Source organism: Nannobrachium achirus (genome assembly GCF_963921795.1).
Source record: "Nannobrachium achirus genome assembly, chromosome: 10".
NCBI lineage: Eukaryota > Metazoa > Chordata > Actinopteri > Myctophiformes > Myctophidae > Nannobrachium > Nannobrachium achirus.
The window spans coordinates 17,994,665-18,015,668 of NC_137819.1; the positions used below are offsets into that span (position 1 = coordinate 17,994,665).

The window sequence follows — 21,004 nt, forward strand, 5'->3', positions numbered from 1 at the left end:
CATAATTAGGTTCTTTAAGACCCCTTACCAGGAAAAATATAAGGGTGAGACTAGACCTTGCTGGCGAGAATGTGCAGTCGAAAGAGCTAATCATTATCACATTTTTTGGGGGTGCTCTAAGCTGGAAGCTTTCTGGAAAGATGTTCATAAGTCATTGTGCTCAGTCTTTAATTGCCAAATACCCTTTAACTTTGAAACATTGTACTTGGGACATGTGGAGGGCATAAACCAATTTAATGATAAAAAATTATTACAGGTGCTCCTGGTGGCAAGCAAAAAATCAATAACTAGGAGATGGTTAACCACAAACCCACCCACACTGGGGGACTGGCATGGGATAATTATGGACATCTTCAAAATGGAAAAGCTAACCTATCTCCTTAGAACCCGCAAAGAACAATTCTACCAAATTTGGGATAAGTGGATAATTCATATAACCCCCTTGAGAGCAGACTTCTTATAATTCCATTGATCCTCCTGCTTATAATAGGTTTCATATATTTCTACTAAGCCAACGTACCCCTCCCTCCTACTGTTGTATTCCATTACTTAAGTTTGGTTCCTTTCTTGTGTATTGCCCGGTGCCTCCTCAGCAGCAATGTAAATACTTTCTTTAATGTGTGCTTTTCTTTTCTATTTTCTTATTGAGAAGTGATACCCGCACACCCTTGCAATGTGTTGTCTTTTGGAAAAAAAAAAAAAAAGAACTACAGCAAAGACTTTTGAATCAGTATCTGTGATGACAGCATGGAACATTGGGGGGGATGGGAAAGAAGGAAGAAAAACAACAAAAAATATGGGCAAATGTGTGAAATATTGTGATATATTGTATTGTCATTCAGAATGTGCTCAATAAAACAAATATTTTCAAAAAAAAAGAAGAAAAAAAAAAAAAAACATTTTAATTATAAATATGGAATGAGGCGGTCCTCGTCGGCCGACATCAGCTCGTCGAACTCATCCAGGACTCTGTGGCGCTTCCCGGCGCCGCTGGGCGAGCTGTCCAAGTCGTGGAGGTCACACAGGTTGACGGTAGGGTACTCCTGGTGGGACGCGGCCTGGGATGATGAACCGTAGCCGGTCACCGGGGTGGCTTTGGGCTGGGAGTCCAGCGTCAGGGTTTCCAGGAACTTCCATGGCCAACTAGCGACGGAGGAGGAGGAGGAGGAGGAGGAGGAGGATGAGGAGACAGGCACTACCTTGGGCTGGATAGTGAAGAGCTGGCCAGGCTGGATGTAAGAGGTCTAGGATGTCTGAGGCTTCCCTGCTGCTGCTGCTGCTGCTGCTGCTGCTGCTGCTGCTGCAGCAGCACCACCACCACCAGGGGGCACCCCTGAGTTCCCACCTGCAGGAGGGAGAACACATATTTAGTCATCTCCACTTTTCACTACCTTTTCACTAATACTATGGATACATGATTCTTGTGGTTCTCAACCCTTTCAGGCCTCGACCCCCAAAATAATCACGACGAGCACTAAGAGTTGACATTCTCTTACATTTTGTATTGTGGTTCTATTGTGAACATAGCCGATCTACATGCTCACATCGTTGTGAGCATGTAGATAGGCTATTTTCATGATTTCTGCCTCTAATATTTGACAATTAAAATGTCCTCAAATTGTCACTTCAGAAAACACCCTCTATACACTTAAACATGTTGGTCTGTTTACTGTTGAGTGAGAAAACAATATTGCACATTAGGTTAATCATCTGGGGACCCCCAAAAAATAATTTGGGGCCCCCATGGGGGTCCCGACGCACAGGTTGAGAATCACTGAATTGGACTATAAGGATAACACACTAATAACTAGAAGCAGTTCTTCCGAGCATAGGTCTCCACCAGGCCATGCGTCCTGGTGGTGCTACTGTATAATAGGCCAATGTAAAAAGGGTGGCATATGTTCTTCACCTTAGATCTTTCATGGCAATTGGACGCTGCATGCATGATTTGAAGCATTGTGTTCCAAAAATGTGTTTTGCTAAAGTCTACCTGCTGGTGGCGCTATAACAGGCCAATGTGAAAAAGGTAGCATTTGTTCCTTGACCAAGTGGGAATATGTGTGGCAAATTTCACGGTAATCGCAAGCTGCGTTGATGATTTGAGGCATTTTGTTCAAAAACTGAGCAATCCTGCAATCTTTGGAAGCTAATATTAGCCAATCAGGATGGAATATGAAATATCAGACGGATCGGACTTGATCACATGACTATAGAGATACTGTGTAGCGATTTTCGTGATTTTTGGATAATATCTCAAGGAGTAATATCCAAAAATGTGTTTTACATAAGTCGGCCTCCTGGTGGCGCTATAAAAGGCTGATGTGAAAAATACAGGGAAAGGGGTTTTCCTTGGCCTCTAGGGATCAGTTTGAAACTGATCGGTGGAGTTATAGGTAAAACCACAAATCGGCCTGTTATAGCGCCACCATGAGGCTGATTTCAAAAATTTGAAGTGGCATTTCTTCCTCGACCTAGTGGGAACGTGTGTGCGCGATTTCATGATAATTGCACTTTGCGTTTGGGATTTGAGGCATTTTGTTCAAAACGCCTCAATTCTACAAACTTTGGAAGCCAATCTTAGCCAATCAGGATGGAATATGCAAAATCGGACAGATCCGTGTAGATCACATGACTGTCGAGATACTGCCTACCGATTTGTAGGATTTTTGGACAAAATCTGTAAGAGTAGTGCACAGAAATGTGTTTTGCGAACATCGGCCACTAGGTGGCGCTAGAAAAGGCCCATTTGAAGGGAATGTGTGTGCTCACTTTATCACCAACCGGGCCAACGGCGACTGAGATTAGGTGCACACAAACTGCGAGGACACACGGACGCACGAAGGGGAAAACATACTCTCCCCCATGCCTTCGGCTGGTGGAGACAATAATACACACAGAAACGCATGCAAAGCGATGCTGTGACAGAACTGAAAGGCTCACCAGGCTGTACAACACCCATTACTTGAGGCTTGACTGTGACTGTTCTCCTTGCAGTGGTTATGGGCCTCCTCTCCTGTGGCAAGCCCACTGAGGAAAACATTAAAAAATAAAATAATATACAGTATATTATTTATTTGAATATACAGTATAATGACATAATATAGTAAAACCCAACGTTAAACAGCATTTGGGGGCACGATCTCATAATTCATTATTTCATCTTTCCAATATGTTTAGCTTGTGTGCACGGTATCGTTGTAGGGGCACACGTAAAGTTTGCAACAGGTTTTCAACAGTCGAGTTCAAGCACATTGTTAGCTATGCCAGTGGTTTTCAAAGTCTGGGCTTCATCCCCCCCAGAAAGGCCAATTGAAAAGAAGTGGGAAAATTATAAGAAGCTCATCTTTCTGGCACACGTACAAACTACGCAGACAACATGACCAAAACAATCACGTTTCATTTGTTTATACAAAAGCATTATTCAACCTGTTCTGTTGTATTGTATTATTCTTCTGCATCACTACTTCGACCTCTTGCCATCTGAGCGAAGATACAAATCTATTTAATCTAGCCATAAATCATAACTCCAGTAGAGGTCACTAATATTCTGACGTTACGTCTCTACAGGAGTTATAAAGGGGAGTCAGAACGCTCTTGCTGGTTGAGACCCAAAGTCCATTTTAGGCTCAAAACATGTACAAATCAATAAAGTGCTCACCGCATCGTCCAAACAGTTTTCTATCTACCGAGGGGCACCCTAGTCGGCATGTGTTAGTCCATATGTTTCAAATAAATTAAATGTTTACTAAAACTGTCTCGGAATCTCATCGCTTTCCTTACAGGGAAAAGAAAAAAACCCTTTATGCCCATACATGAAGATTTCTGATGTCATAAATCCCAGGCCAAAAATGAGAATGTTAGGGTACCCCCTTATGCCCATATATGGAGATCCACAGGCATCAAACCAAGGCCCTGCTTGGCATTACTTACGTACGTTTTATGCCCATATACAGTATGGAGATTCCTATATTGTCAATATGTAGCCTGAACGCTAGATATAGACACAAGAAAGTTATGAATTTTGATATTCATAACCAAATGGACCCTGGGGTTGAGACTTGAGTTGAATGTACCCCTCCCCCACGGACATCAGTGACTTAACCGTTTCCTCCAAAGTGGAGTGGACTCCATGGTGTAACCCAACACCCCTCTCCCAACTGTCCAACTGTGTTTTATTGCTCTCTGGTATGAGCTCATCTTGATAACAGCATCCTGCATCCTACTTGCAGGCTCCTTGTGTGCCCACATTATGAGCCACACAGACAACATTAGGAGACAATGAGAAACATGGAATGTGACAGGAACAGCTTGATGCAATGAAATGTTATAACATTAAACTACACGGTTGTATTCTAACACGATGTACGCCAACCATATACCAATTTGGCGTGATGCAATTGGGTATTTCTCTCATTATTCGACTTTTACCATCATGTACTCTCTGCACAATCTAAAGCAATGATGTTTGGTATCTGTACATGTGCATATTAATGATGATTATTAATATCTGGTCAAATGTACGAAAATCACGTTCTTTAGAGGATTAACAGGGAAAAGTTAATTTCACTTAATTTCCTAAAGGGGTCTGCCAAAGAGACTGTGCTTCGACTCCACCCATTGCGGGGCCAAGAGACTAAGCCCTCCTACTCGCTATAAGAAGATTTCCTGGTTTTCCCTCACTCTCTTGGAAAAAAATCACTGACCATTACAGAACAGCAGGCCCTGAGACTATTTCAGCTGGCCGGGGACGGCTGTCCCCCGGCTAACCAAAGCTCTCTTCCAAAAATGCTCCTGAACAAATAACAACAGCACAGGAGATCTCAAGACCACTCAGCTGACAGGGGACTCTGTCCCCTGGTCTCTCGCAACATAGAGTCCTGCCGGACTCATCATCAGGACTGCCAGTCCGTGGGATTGAGGCACGCTATCTCTCCCACTCCGACGACGACATCAACCAGATACCCAGACAGTGAGATTTGGAGCGTGCGAGCTCTCTCCCCCTCCAGCGGTGAAGACAACAGACGTGGGTGACCACCACTCAACAGCAGCAGGATCTCCTGCTCCTGAGCAAGCGCCTCCTCCAGCCAGCGGGGGGTGCCTCTCCATCCTGCTCTGCACACGCTCCACTTCCTGTGGCTCTCCAAAGATGGCTGCCTCCATTCAGGCCGCATGGCCAGACCGCATGGCGACGACGCCCCGCCAACATGGCCGACCTAGCACATGCTAGCAACCAACTAGCTCCCTCTCCTCTCCTCCTCTCACACACAGTAAGGCAGTGTTTACTGTGTCAATGGCAACTAAGATAGAGTAGGGTTAGATATTGAATGTTTAATGATCTTCGATTATTTCATTTCTTTCATTTCTTTTCTTTTGGTGATTGTTTTGATTTATATGTTTTTGGGGAAACGATATGCAACACTGGATAACATGTACAGTAGCCTGCCATCTATTTTGTACAGTTTGACAGGTTTTAAAATACTATGCCTACTACTTCCCTAGGAACCCATTTATCTATATTTTGCTTGAAGAATCAGACATAGTTATGCTAGTCTGAATGTACATTTTATGATTTTTATAATAAATCACTTTTTCATATTTTAACCTTAAGTAACCAGTGTGGACATTGACATTCTTTCTGTGTGTTTTGAATCAATGTGATTGGTACTGGAATCTTAAATGCCTAGGCTAATATAAAGAATCTACGTTTCGAACAGTGAACGAGAAGAAAAAATATATTTTTCATAATTTTGTGAAAAAATATTTTTTTTTATTAATATTCATATTTTATTAATATTGATATTAATATTACTGTCATAACGCTTACAAATATTAAGGACATTATTAAGAATATTATGTTATCAATATTAAGGACATATACGTTATGGGTGGCGTGTTCCTCGCTCCGCGTCATCAGCGCCCACACCCTAGGTGGGGTTGGCGATAGGGCCTTTCTGTGTGGAGTTTGCATGTTCTCCCCGTGTTTCCTAGGGTTGATACCCTCACAAAAACATGAACAAACTCCCCCCAGAATGACAACAACTAGAATCGTCAGAGAAACGCTGTGGTTGGCCAGATGGCCAGGAATTGGCGCGACCTCACCCTAAAGGGCGAGGTCACATGTCACACTGAGGTCGCAAGTCACCCTGAGGTGTCTTACTAGTAGTTTTACTGTGCTTTAGCAGCTCATTTATTATATACTGTATGGTACTTAGTATAGATGTTTCTATTCTATCTCCATTTATGGAGAGCATCTATGTGTATAAGAGGTGTCCCATATGACACTTCAGGAGATCTTCTGGCCCACGGGGTGTAAGCTCTGGCCAGAAGGCCAGATCTCTGATGCTGTGTATGCCGTTTCTCTGTTGCTGAACTTTCTTCAATATTGTCAACTTCACCCGACTGGATTAATATTTTTCCATCATACTATCTATCCACGTTACATTGTAGACTGAGCTGCAATCCCGCTGGTGACCAAGTGGCGCTGTTGAGTCACACACAGACACATGCACGCAAGCACACACACGGCCACAAACATACGCACCACCGCTCACTTCAAACTCGGTTTGATGTTTTTCTTCTGTCTAAAAACGCCAAGACGCTCACATTAAAAACCCTTCCAACTGTAGTTTAGTGATGAGTCATCACTTTTCACAGTCTTTTGGGGTCCGTTTTTAGCCCAAGGAATGTTTTCATGCAAAACAAATGCTTGCAATGGATTCACTTAGAGCAGATCTTTTGGGGGTATTATTTTTCTTTATAGTATAGTGTATATATAGTAAGTAGGGGTGTAACGATATAGTAACTGTATCGAAATATCGTTTTTAACTTAAGAAATCGATGTATATCGAATGAAAACAGCTAAAATCGAATCGTATCGTTTACTTTTGTATCGTATTGAATCGGCAGTGCAAAGAATCGATTGTATCGATACTACCTACTGTACTTGTGCATTGTATTTAGCATTTTTTAGAAAAAAAAATTAAAAGGAGGGGTTCAATTACTTTTCCTTTCCATATAGTTACACTGGTCTATCGATAAATGTGTGTAATCTCTGGGTTCATGTCAAGGTGCAGGTTTGGGTTAGTAATAATACACGTTTCCCTTAAAAACCTGCACTATCCACACCTTTCACACAGATTTAATTTCTTTGCTAAATAGTTACTAAATCGATTTTAAATCATTGAATCGAATCGAATCGTATCGTATCGCCATGAATGAACCAATATCGTCCATGTATCGTATTGTCAACCAGGTATCGTGATATGTATCGAATCGCTATTAAAGTGTATCGTTACACCCCTAATAGTAAGTGAATGAGACAAACTTTCAGCAGCTGTCAAAAATGTGCTCACATTTTTGCGAGGGGCATGGGAGCACAATTTGTTATTTAACCTTCAAAACCACTGAGAAACTGACCTATACTCTCACGGTCACGAAAATTTCGGATTCCCCCCAACTACTGGCCAATTGGAAGAACATCAGAAATACTTTAACTCTCAGCAAGCAGATGCAAATACCACACGTGAACTTGTGAGTTCAAAATAAACACTCAGCATCCCATCACACTGCTTGTGTTTAAACAAAAAAACAGCATTCCCATTGTAAACAATGCAAAATATAGGGAGAGAAAAATCGTTTTGTTGGACACGTTCTATCACACAAATGGTTTAATTAGACCTTAGGGTTCATACAGGTCATGGATGTCTCACTCACTTGGAGGTCGTCCCGTGGGAGGTTGACCCGTCCCGGGGAGCCCCTGCAGCCCCAGGACCTGCATCTGTAGCCTGGTCCTCCTTTTCTCCTCCCAGTGCTTCTGGATCTTATAGACCTTCATCTTTATCAGGTGGTAGTACTTTGCCTAGGCAGGGGGGAAAAGGGTAAGATAGGGAGATAGGAGAGGAGGGGAAAGACAATTAGGACAGTGGAGGGATAAAGTCATACTGCCGTAGTATTGCCACAGTATTTATTCTAACTACGTACCGTATATACATTTCCATTGCCTATGTTGTTTGTCAAGTTGTCTAAAAAACAAATGTATGTGAAAAATATACGAGGGAAAGATTATATCAAAATATCAATTAACGAATTTATCTAAAAGGTTACATACAGTAGTATAACATTAAGAATCTTGGGGAAATGTTTTTGTTCCTGTCTTTGTACCATATAAATGTGGATTTGGGCTGTAGCAGCCAAGGGAAAACAACACACAGGTCCTGTTCACAAGATAACAACAAGATGTACAGAAGAGGTGGAATAACCTGGGAGGGCGAGGTATCAATTCAACACCCATCTCAGGCATTTTACTGAATTTGTCAACATCACATCATACATTATGTTACTGCTCATTCACTCACTGGCCTGTGACACCTCCAAATGACCTATTACAACAAATGTCTTATTCATGTCAGTGATTATTAATATTAGAGGATATCTCATAATGTTGCTTACTCTGCTGTTGGCCGATTCATACGCGTCTCCCTCCAACATCCTGGCATAGGCCACAAAGTTCTCCATCCGTCTGTCTTTTAGGATGGCGGGATCTGGGTTAGGAAAGATGGCCAGGATACTGTGGGAGAGAAGAGATAGAGGTGTGGTGTTAGAGGACAACCATGTAAACCACTGGGGCTATATTATATAGAGATGATGTTCCCTGTCCCTTACAGTTTGTGCACCATGCGGTTTCTCTCGTCCTGTGTGATGTCCTCATGCCATCTCTTCCTCGTGCCCGGGGCAGAGGGAGGGTCGCCCGTCAGCATTGAACCCACGCCATCATTCATCAGCCTGAGCCAGGGAGAAATAAAACAAAAATAAATTCATCCTTTGTAGCGCTAGTATGAGTGTGTGTGTGTGTGTGTGTGTGTGTGTGTGTGTGTGTGTGTGTGTGTGTGTGTGTGTGTGTGTGTGTGTGATATTCTCCATCTCAACGTTTCCTAAACTTTTTAGCAAAAGACATTTTTTGTGCTTTTACCCCTCAGGCCAGGAACACATTTTTGTGTATTACAGTAGGTACAGTATGTAGTAGCCAACAGTAGTTTTTTGGAAAAATATCTTTCTATGAAAGCCAAAGGTAAAGCTATCAAATAGTTTTTGGAATTTTGTTACTAGCTGCTACAGAGGCTGAGTAATAGTTTTCCAGGAAAACAGTGGGTTAAAAGACGCTATATATAAAAAATAATTTCATTGTATGTTAAAATTGTAAATGGTGCATTTATATAGCGCCTTTATCCAAGGCGATTTACATAGATTGTGCATTACATTCACCCATTCACGAATTTCACACACACGTTCATACACCGATGGCAGAGGAAACCATGCAAGGCACCAACCTGCTGCCCGGGAGCAACTAGGGGTTCAGAGTCTTGCTCAAGGACCCTCCATGTTCTAATGGCGGTTTCTCTACCCCTGAGCCACTGCCGCCCCCTAGTCATTAAGGGCAGGTGAGTGCTATGCTACTGTAAGTGCTATGGGCTAAGGTGGAGTCTGAAGAGGTGAGTCTTCAAACCACGGTGGAAGCTAGGGAGTGAGTCTGTTCTAAGTGCGCCGTGGAGTGCGACGTGGAGTTTATTCTACAGTTTGGGGGCCAGGAGGGCGAATTGTCTAGGACGAGTGGATTTTTGTCCTCTGGTTTTTAGTGAAGGTTCTGTCAGACAGCATCCCTGTGTCCCTGATCTGAGTGAAAGGGTGGGGTTGTAGGGATCGATCAGGTTTTGGAGGTATGGAGGAGCCGTACCTTTGGCTGCTTTGAAGGCCAGCATCAGTGTTTTTACTCTGTGTGGGCAGCAACCGGGAGCCAGTGGAGGGAGCGGGTGAAGGGGGGAGACTTTGTGAGAATTTTGGCTGGTCATGCCGCAGCATTTTGGATCAGTTGAAGAGGTTTCAGCGTATATCATGATGTGTTTTGTTGTGATGTGTCCTCTCACCCCTGTCTGTTGACGTTGACATGCATCCTGGTGTCCTGTAGCAGGCTGGCCTGTTGACTCTGAGGAGAGACCCCACCTCCTCCCATTGGATTATCACCTGGACACAGAGAGGGGAGCAACATTAGGATCATTTGGATTTTAGGATTTTTTAGGCCTCCACCAGAGTTTCCTCTGGCTTCGCCCTGCCCAGGCATAGTTCACCATCTTTCGGGTCCTATCGCACGCGCTCATGCTCCACCTCCCCGGTGCTGCGGGACAGGCGGGCCGGTGGTGCACCCGGCGCCGGAGCGGCCGGGATCCCACCTGGGGCGGCGGGCGCCGCCCTTAACTTTCATTGCGCCACAGGGTTTCTGAATACCCTACGACTTGCGTGCACGTTAGACTCCTTGGTCCGTGTTTCAAGACGGGTCTGGTGGGTAGACAACATCATCGCCGAACCCTAGCGCCCGCTGTACAAGGGCCGGTCCCAGCTCGGGTGGCGTGACGCGGTCAGGACGCTCTGGTGTCATGTCAAGCCCTGAAAATGTACATTATGATACAGTAGGTCACGTGGTCTAAACAGTCTGAAAAGAGTCCGAGAGCTCTCTCTGCCTGCGGCTCATCTTACTGGGCGGCTCACGTTACCGCGGTGGAAAATGAGGAAGTGGCCTCAACATAAATGTATTTTTATAATTGTAATTATATAAAAAATATGTAGCCAATTGGATATCTTAGTTACATCGATATCGTTCATGTGAACTAGTTTGTTTATGCTATATTCATTATAATTATCAAAATCGCTATGACAGCACTGCACCGTGCATTTGTCACGGTCACCGAGCACCACCACTACTGTGTCCATCTTTATCTACCTCCCCCCGGCTGGAATCCAGCCTTCAACCGCCCAGCAGTGATTTTAATAATTTCAACAAATAAGCATAAACTAACTATTTGGCATGAACAATTTAGCTAAAACTAAGATACCGGTATCTGAGAGGTAATATAATTTTTACATAGTTTAGTAATAAAATATATTTTCACGTAAGGTGATGTCCAGGTTTTCATAGTGCGGCAAGGGGAGACGGGCCGGTGACAGACAGTACAGTACAGTAAAGTACAGTAGAGCCGCGCTGTGACGTCATCAACAACAAAAAAACTACCTTATTACTATCGCCGTTCTCAACTGTAAGAATGATCCTCGGTTGCTAGGAGATGAAAGCATTGCAGAGATAACCCGGAAATGAAAAGCACTTCTCCATAGGGTTCAATTCTTCTTCTAAAGAAGAAATAATTGAGGATCGTGTCCACAAAGACACAGAGCACTATAACCACCGTCCTCCTCTTCGTTTCAGAGTAATCCTTACTGTAACTTGTTCTATGCTAAAATAAGTAAGGAGTCTGTGCTGGAGAACTGGTGATTTAATAACAAAATATAATCCAAGTAAACCTGTGAACAGCCAGGGTTCTATCTTCATTATCACTCGTAAAACAAACAAAATATCACTTCCTTGTAAAATGTGTGGCCACACTCTTCTCTACCTGAACAAGAAGTACAACAGCACCAAGCGTATCCCATAATACACCTCTGCAGCCCACCAACTACTTAAAGCCATATTTAAAGGCACATACCAATGGCCCTGTGTATATACACAAGCTTTCGCGCTCGGAAAATAGGGTAAAAACACGAAAACGCTGGCGGGATTAATTCATCAATAGCTGGCACGATTTGTGTTAAGAAATAATTAGCCAATCTAAATTTGGGTCCTGCGGGGAGACACCAAATGTATCTTTTTGGTTTCGAGCTCAAAAGGTTTGAGAAAGCTTGATGTGGAAAACTGATATGAGACACTGACACTGAGGAGAGACGATACAGAGCTTATGAGTTATTTTCTCAATACATCATGTTTAATATGCAAGGGGTCAGGGGGTCACCTTTCTCCTGTAGAGGTTGTAGATGTGTGGAGACATTCTTCAGGTCAGATTGCTCCAGGTTGCCATGTTGGAACGTCTCTTCCTTTTCAACCTCCATCTTCCTCCTCTTACTTTCAACCTCCTGATGCTCTTCAGACACACTATCCTCAAACGATTCCTACAATAATGATGACAAGGCTTATTTAGATAAGTATTTTATCTAAATAATAGACTAAGCTACAGCAATTCTCCGTTCTAACTATAGTTTGCATGTTTCAATGGAAATGAAAGACAAAAAAAAACAGTTTGACAGCAGACATTAAAGCCCTAATGACCACAGGTGTGTACAGACATAACTTTCACCTCTTTGATGACCTCCATTTTCACAGAGTTCCTCTCCCACTGTGAGAGTTTGGTGTCTTCATTGGCCTGGACCAGGGTGTGTTTCTGCAGTGCTGGGTCAGTGTAGTGTTGCCTGACATGACTCTCACAGTAGGAGGCGCTACACGTCACACAGGTCTTGACGGCTCGGAGCTTGAGGCCAGAGCAGATATCACAAGCTACATCTCCTGGTCCAGCCTGTGGCAGAGTGGGACAGGCTGGACTAAAGCTGGTCTCCTGGAGAGCCTGCAGTGTCCAGTCCAACGCTAGGTTAACGGAGAGTACAGGACGGGTTGAGTAGCTGGTCATACACTGGGGACACGCATAGTCCCCAGTTGGGCCTGGCTGGGACCAGTAAGTATTGATGCAATGATTGCAGTAACTGTGTCCACAGGGAATGGATACAGGATTCGTCAGAATGGAAGAACACAAACTGCACCTGACGCAGGCTGAGCTCAGCAGAATGGAGCTGAACTCACTGAGAGAGGAGAGAGTGTGAGAGAGAACAAGAGATAACATACGTGATTGTTTAGCTGCGTTCGTCAACTTCATTTGGAAGTGGGTTTGTTCATTGATTGACAGATGTCAGTCATCAGTATTAGTGGTTGAAATTGGTCTGAAGATAATATAACGGCTTTGTAGAAAAAGGTAAAGTTAAAAAAAGAAATGGCATGATCAGTCTGATGTAGATATGTCTGAACCTGTTAATAGACAATGACATCCTTTAACACAAAACACACTGGTGTAACTTACATTACAGATTCTCTAAAAGTAATAGGCCGACCCATGGACTTGTCACTGCTCATAGGCAGACAGCTTGGTGCAGGGGACGCTCCCACACTGAAACAAAGCAGAAATGTATGCTGGTAACCAAAAACATAAAATAACAATGACTATAATGGTAATAATAATAATAATTATTATTATTACCCTTATTATTATTACCCCTATCGTTAAATCGGTCCACGAAGCCGAGGTCCTAGGGCTGGTGTACACGACAAATTTCCAAACCCCGCTGTGTGTTCCCTGGGGGCGTGAAAAATAAGGGGGTGGGCTCTACATGTCCTCTGGGACCCCATCTACGTATGGACACCACTTGTTCGCCCATCCGTCTTACGGATGCTTTTTTATTCCATTTTATTTGTTTTAGGGTCCTATCTTGCAGTTCAAGCCTATTTCCACAGGGTGGCAGGCTACTTTCCCAACCTACTGGAGGTGAACATGCAGGGGCGTCAATTGGGTATGGCAAGCTATGGCAGCTGCCATACCTTGGCTACAGGGGGGAAATAATTAAATGTACTTTTCATCGTGCCTGTTGCTAAGGTATGGCAACATGATTGGTGTCTTGCAAGACACCAGTCATGTTGCCATACCTTAGCCTTTCCTGAACTGACGCCGCTGTGAACATGTGTACACAGCCAGCATATTACTCAATGCCAAACTTTGCACACACACTCCTTGCCTGCCAATCCACAACCTCCACCCCTCCAGGGACCCCCAGGGCTTATCTCCCGATTAGGACACTTTCCAGCATAGTGACATGCAGAACAAACTGTCCATATAGTATGGTTTACATAAAAGTCAGTTGTCTTTCACACACACACACACACACACACACACACACACACACACACACACACACACACACACACACATATATATATATATATACACATATATATATATATATATATATATATATATATATATATATTTCATTTATTTATTTCATAAATATTTTTCATCACAATTGGGTTTGTGGGGAGCCATCCCTGCTTCAAGCTGTCACAGCACGGCACCAACACTTCAAACTAGTTAAAAAACCCAATACAGCAGATCTACAAGCACCTCACAGATCTACAAGCACCTCGCACATGCCAGGGACAGAGTAGGTTGGCCTGCATAAGCCTTGCTGTCAACACACTATACTACACCACTCAGGCCACCAAGCCAGGTGTGGTCAATTAGTGCCTTCTTTTGATCAGTGGCTTCTGCTTGATGAGTGGCACCAGTCTGTCTTTGTTCCCTGGTCAGTCAAGTTCACTGGGAGAGAATGTTTCAGATCAGTGCAAGTGTATTTGTTTTCCATTTGGACTTACTGTGTTTTGTTGGTACAGTATGCGTGCGACTAACTAATATTTCTGATAATTCCAATTTGTTTGTTGTTTAATTAGCCGGATTGTGAATGCCCTGCATTTTTCTTTCATCTTTAGAACCACACGTGTGTAACAAAACAGAGTGGTGATCATTTGGTGTGGGTGAAGAGAAGAAAAACATTTCATTAAAGGAGTAGTTCACCCCCAAAGTGACTTTTTTTCTATTGAACTCAAGTCTCCATGGCGTGAGTAATACATTGAAAAAATAAGTCATTTTGGGGGTGAACTACTCCTTGAATGTCAGTTTTGTGGTGTTTTGACTGGACACCCTGAACATATTGCCAGATAGATAGACAGACAGACAGACAGACAGACAGACAGACAGAGAATTGTAGGCCTTGCATTTATTTGACTTGGTTCCAACAGATGGCGAAAATAGCTAATCTTCAAGCTCACAATGCCTCACTGTTTGGACAAAGAGTTGAGGCGTTACATTTTGTAAAACACGGCCTTGTGAAAATAGCAGATCTACATGCTCACAACACCTCACAACGCAGGGCGGCGTGAGCATGTAGATCTGATATTTTCACAATTTCTGCCCCTAATATTTAATTTATCATTTTAAAAGTATTAAAAAGTCCTTAAATTGTCTCTTTAGAAATGTGCAGATAGCCTCTGTATACTGTTGAGTGGAAAAACAATGTTTCACATTAAGCTAAACATTTGGGACCACCCAAGATCATTTGGAGACCCCTCTAGGGGTCCCATAGTTGAACCACTGACTTATAAGGGGAGTATGGAGACCCCTCTAGGGGTCCCATAGTTGAACCACTGACTTATAAGGGGAGTATATGAGGCTGGATCCGTCTGGAACACTGCACTAGGCTCTCGCCAGCTCTGTAGCTCTCCACACTTGAACAGTTGTGTCCTTAAATTCAATTATAATAATTAACCCCTGTATATACGGGCAATAGTTTTACATGACTTTGTGTACACAGCCAATAGTTTTACATGAACATGTCTAGGCTTTAGTACTGTACTGCCTCGTATAGCCCAACAGAGCCCAGCACAGAACAGCACAGCCCACCAGAGCCCAATACAGCCCCCCAGAGCCCAACAGAGTCCAGCAAACCTAAGTCCAGCCCAGCCGAGTAGGAGTATAGACCGGGGAAAGGGGGTAGTTAGATGACTCCACCAGGCCATTACTGTCCAGATCTGGCTTGAATAGGCCAGACTAGGGTAGACAGGACTGCACCAGACAACACCAGGCTGCTCCAGCCTGGTGGGACACTCAGAGACTTTGTAAACGCCTGTGTACATTTCCCATAGATTCTATTGGACTTGAACACTTGCTCCTGCCCTTCGTGTACACAATCTGTGCCGTGTCCCCTCAGAGGGACATTGTGGGCCCCCCGACCTCACTTTGAGAACCGGCCATGGACCACTTGATAAGCCCACAGTGTCCCTCTGAGGGTCCCCCGACCTCACTTTGAGAACCGACCATGGACCACTTGATAAGCCCACAGTGTCCCTCTGAGGGTTCATGTAAAACTACTGGTGACTTTGTACACGCCTGTGTACATTTCCCATAGATTCTATGGGACTTGAACACTTGCTCCTGCCCTTCGTGTACACGGTCTGTGCCGTGTCCCCTCAGAGGGACACTGTGGGCCCCCGACCTCACTTTGAGAACCGACCATGGACCACTTGATAAGCCCACAGTGTCCCTCTGAGGGTCCCCCGACCTCACTTTGAGGACCGACCATGGACCACTTGATAAGCCCACAGTGTCCCTCTGAGGGTCCCCGACCTCACTTTGAGAACCGACCATGGACCACTTGATAAGCCCACAGTGTCCCTCTGAGGGTTCATGTAAAACTACTGGTGACTTTGTACACGCCTGTGTACATTTCCCATAGATTCTATGGGACTTGAACACTTGCTCCTGCCCTTCGTGTACACGGTCTGTGCCGTGTCCCCTCAGAGGGACACTGTGGGCCCCCGACCTCACTTTGAGAACTGACCATGGACCACTTGATAAGCCCACAGTGTCCCTCTGAGGGTCCCCCGACCTCACTTTGAGGACCGACCATGGACCACTTGATAAGCCCACAGTGTCCCTCTGAGGGTCCCCGACCTCACTTTGAGAACCGACCATGGACCACTTGATAAGCCCACAGTGTCCCTCTGAGGGTTCATGTAAAACTACTGGTGACTTTGTACACGCCTGTGTACATTTCCCATAGATTCTATGGGACTTGAACACTTGCTCCTGCCCTTCGTGTACACGGTCTGTGCCGTGTCCCCTCAGAGGGACACTGTGGGCCCCCCGACCTCACTTTGAGAACCGGCCATGGACCACTTGATAAGCCCACAGTGTCCCTCTGAGGGTTCATGTAAAACTTAAAACTAATGCCCGTGTACACAGTGGTTAATCGCATGTGCAAGGATCTACAGAGCTGGCTGGAGCAGCCTGGTGGAGTCTGGTGCAGTCCTGTCTACCCTGGTCTGGCCTATTCAAGCCAGATCTGGACAGTAATGGCCTGGTGGAGTCATCTAACTACCCCCTTTCCCCGGTCTATACTCCTACTCGGCAGGACTGGGCTGGACTTAGGTTTGCTGGACTCTGTTGGGCTCTGGGGGGCTGTATTGGGCTCTGGTGGGCTGTGCTGTTCTGTGCTGGGCTCTGTTGGGCTATACGAGGCAGTACAGTACTAAAGCCTAGACATGTTCATGTAAAACTATTGGCCGTGTACACAAAGTCATGTAAAACTATTGCCTGTGTACACAGTGGCTTTTTCCTTGACCTTTCGAGTTAGGAGTGTCATAGAGACACGAGACCGGGTTTGTTGGATTCAGCGTCAAAAAGTAAGTCAGAATAAGTGTCTTTTATCCGAAAGAATGTGTAATCGTGTTGGTGGCGTGCAAATTTCGTGTCTTTTTCGCAATCATAAAGGGTTCAAAGTGTCGGAGAGACACGAAACCCATTCCATCGGATCAGGCATCCTTCAAATATGAAAAGTGTTTCCTGCGTAAAACAAACAGATTTTTTTAGATTTTTTTATTGATTTTAAGGACAAAAATCCGGGTTTCGGTGTCTTTTTCGCAATCGTAAAGGGTTCAAAGTGTCGGAGAGACACGAAACCCATTCCATCAGATCGGGCATGCTTCAAATATGAAACGTGTGTCCTGCCTGAAACAAAACATATTTTTTTGATTTTTTTATTCATTTTAAGGACAAAGGGCCTGTTTTGACGCCTAAAACGACCCTTTTCCTTGACCTTTCGAGTTAGGAGTGCCGTGTACACAGGATCTACAAGCTGGCTGGAGCATGGAGCAGCCTGGTGGAGTCTGGTGCAGTCATCTAACTACCCCCCTTCCCTGGTCTATACTCCTATTGGGCAGGACTGGGCTGGACTTAGGTTTGCTGGAGTCTATTGGGCTCTGGTAGGCTGTATTGGGCTCTGGTGGGCCGTGTTGTGCTGTGATGGGCTCTGTTGGGCTACACGAGACAGTACAGTACTAAAGCCTGAACATGTTCATGTAAAACTATTGGCTGTGTACACAAAGTCATGTAAAACTATTGCCCGTATATACAGGGGTTAATTATTATAATTGAATTTAAGGACACAACTGTTCAAGTGTGGAGAGCTACAGAGCTGGCGAGAGCCTAGTGCAGTGTTCCAGACGGATCCAGCCTCATATACTCCCCTTATAAGTCAGTGGTTCAACTATGGGACCCCTAGAGGGGTCTCCATACTCCCCTTATAAGTCAGTGGTTCAACTATGGGACCCCTAGAGGGGTCTCCAAATGATCTTGGGTGGTCCCAAATGTTTAGCTTAATGTGAAACATTGTTTTTCCACTCAACAGTATACAGAGGCTATCTGCACATTTCTAAAGAGACAATTTAAGGACTTTTTAATACTTTTAAAATGATAAATTAAATATTAGGGGCAGAAATTGTGAAAATATCAGATCTACATGCTCACGCCGCCCTGCGTTGTGAGGTGTTGTGAGCATGTAGATCTGCTATTTTCACAAGGCCGTGTTTTACAAAATGTAACGCCTCAACTCTTTGTCCAAACAGTGAGGCATTGTGAGCTTGAAGATTAGCTATTTTCGCCATCTGTTGGAACCAAGTCAAATAAATGCAAGGCCTACAAAGGGCCTGTTTTGACGCCTAAAACGACCCTTTTCCTTGACCTTTCGAGTTAGGAGTGCCGTGTACACAGGATCTACAAGCTGGCTGGAGCATGGAGCAGCCTGGTGGAGTCTGGTGCAGTCATCTAACTACCCCCCTTCCCTGGTCTATACTCCTATTGGGCAGGACTGGGCTGGACTTAGGTTTGCTGGAGTCTATTGGGCTCTGGTAGGCTGTATTGGGCTCTGGTGGGCCGTGTTGTGCTGTGATGGGCTCTGTTGGGCTACACGAGACAGTACAGTACTAAAGCCTACAATTCTCTGTCTGTCTGTCTGTCTGTCTGTCTGTCTGTCTGTCTGTCTGTCTGTCTGTCTATCTGGCAATATCCTCAGGGTGTCCAGTCAAAACACCACAAAACTGACATTCAAGGAGTAGTTCACCCCCAAAATGACTTATTTTTTCAATGTATTACTCACGCCATGGAGACGTGAGTTCAATAGAAAAAAAGTCACTTTGGGGGTGAACTACTCCTTTAATGAAATGTTTTTCTTCTCTTCACCCACACCAAATGATCACCACTCTGTTTTGTTACACACGTGTGGTTCTAAAGATGAAAGAAAAATGCAGGGCATTCACAATCCGGCTAATTAAACAACAAACAAATTGGAATTATCAGAAATATTAGTTAGTCGCACGCATACTGTACCAACAAAACACAGTAAGTCCAAATGGAAAACAAATACACTTGCACTGATCTGAAACATTCTCTCCCAGTGAACTTGACTGACCAGGGAACAAAGACAGCCTGGTGCCACTCATCAAGCAGAAGCCACTGATCAAAAGAAGGCACTAATTGACCACACCTGGCTTGGTGGCCTGAGTGGTGTAGTATAGTGTGTTGACAGCAAGGCTTATGCAGGCCAACCTACTCTGTCCCTGGCATGTGCGAGGTGCTTGTAGATCTGTGAGGTGCTTGTAGATCTGCTGTATTGGGTTTTTTAACTAGTTTGAAGTGTTGGTGCCATGCTGTGACAGCTTGAAGCAGGGATGGCTCCCCACAAACCCAATTGTGATGAAAAATATTTATGAAATAAATAAATGAAAAAAAAAAAATATATATATATATATATATATATATATATATATATATATATATATATATGTGTGTGTGTGTGTGTGTGTGTGTGTGTGTGTGTGTGTGTGTGTGTGTGTGTGTGTGAAAGACAACTGACTTTTATGTAAACCATACTATATGGACAGTTTGTTCTGCATGTCACTATGCTGGAAAGTGTCCTAATCGGGAGATAAGCCCTGGGGGTCCCTGGAGGGGTGGAGGTTGTGGATTGGCAGGCAAGGAGTGTGTGTGCAAAGTTTGGCATTGAGTAATATGCTGGCTGTGTACACATGTTCACAGCGGCGTCAGTTCAGGAAAGGCTAAGGTATGGCAACATGACTGGTGTCTTGCAAGACACCAATCATGTTGCCATACCTTAGCAACAGGCACGATGAAAAGTACATTTAATTATTTCCCCCCTGTAGCCAAGGTATGGATAAGCCCACAGTGTCCCTCTGAGGGTCCCCCGACCTCACTTTGAGAACCACCACGGACCACTTGATAAGCCCACAGTGTCCCTCTGAGGGTTCATGTAAAACTACTGGTCGTGGACACCACCTAGGGCCTGTGTACATATGGCTCTCTGCTGCCCCCCATTAAGAAACTATAGACGGCACAGACCGTGTACACGAAGGGCAGGAGCAAGTGGTCAAGTCCCATAGAATCTATGGGAAATGTACGAAGTCGTGTACAAAGTCACCGGTTGGTCCACGAGCCATAGTTTTTTCCATTGTAGCTCCCTACAGTGTACACGACTTTGATTATTACCCCTATTATTATTATTACCGTATTATTATTACCCATTATTATTACGTGACTATTAACATATATTTAGTTGAGCAAGCAACCATCAAACTGAAGCATTTTAGTATTATTATTACCCATTATTATTACGTGACTATTAACATATATTTAGTTGAGCAAGCAACCATCAAACTGAAGCATTTTAGTTCATTCTCACCCTAAGTCTGGAGTAGTGAGTTCTCTTTTAAAGTCACCAATGAGACCCTTGGACATGTCACTGCTCATAGACAGACAGCTTGGTGCAGGGGACGCTCCCACACTGAAACAAAGCAGAAATGTATGCTGGTTACCAAAACATCAACAACAATTATTATTATTGTTGTTGTTAATATTAATGTTCATTCTCACCCCGAGTCAGGAGTAGTGAGTTCTCTTTTAAAGTTATAAGGGTGATCCATGGACCTTTTCATACTGACAGCAGGAGACACCCCTCTATCCTGCATCATCCTGTGGCTGACACACACACGTACGCACGCACGCACGCACGCACGCGCGCGCACACACACACACACACACACACACACACACACACACAGACACACACACACACACACACACACACACACACACACACACACACACACACACACACACACACACACACACACCCACACCCACACCCACACACACACACACACTTACACAAGGGTCTGTAT

At 44.3% G+C, this 21,004-nt stretch overlaps 1 protein-coding gene across 1 annotated transcript; it reads right to left on the minus strand.

Annotated features, from left to right (window-relative positions):
- Positions 1–905: 905 nt before the first annotated feature.
- On the minus strand, positions 906–20,794 carry LOC308292877 (uncharacterized protein; the record flags this gene model as incomplete). Its single annotated transcript, XM_080735300.1, has 11 exons — positions 906–1,229; positions 1,332–1,345; positions 7,714–7,858; positions 8,449–8,566; positions 8,662–8,781; positions 9,921–10,017; positions 11,832–11,988; positions 12,174–12,669; positions 12,945–13,031; positions 20,506–20,607; positions 20,697–20,794. The coding sequence occupies 11 exons, from the start codon at positions 20,792–20,794 to the stop codon at positions 906–908; spliced, it is 1,758 nt and encodes a 585-aa protein (XP_080591426.1).
- Between the last annotated feature and the right edge of the window lie 210 nt (positions 20,795–21,004).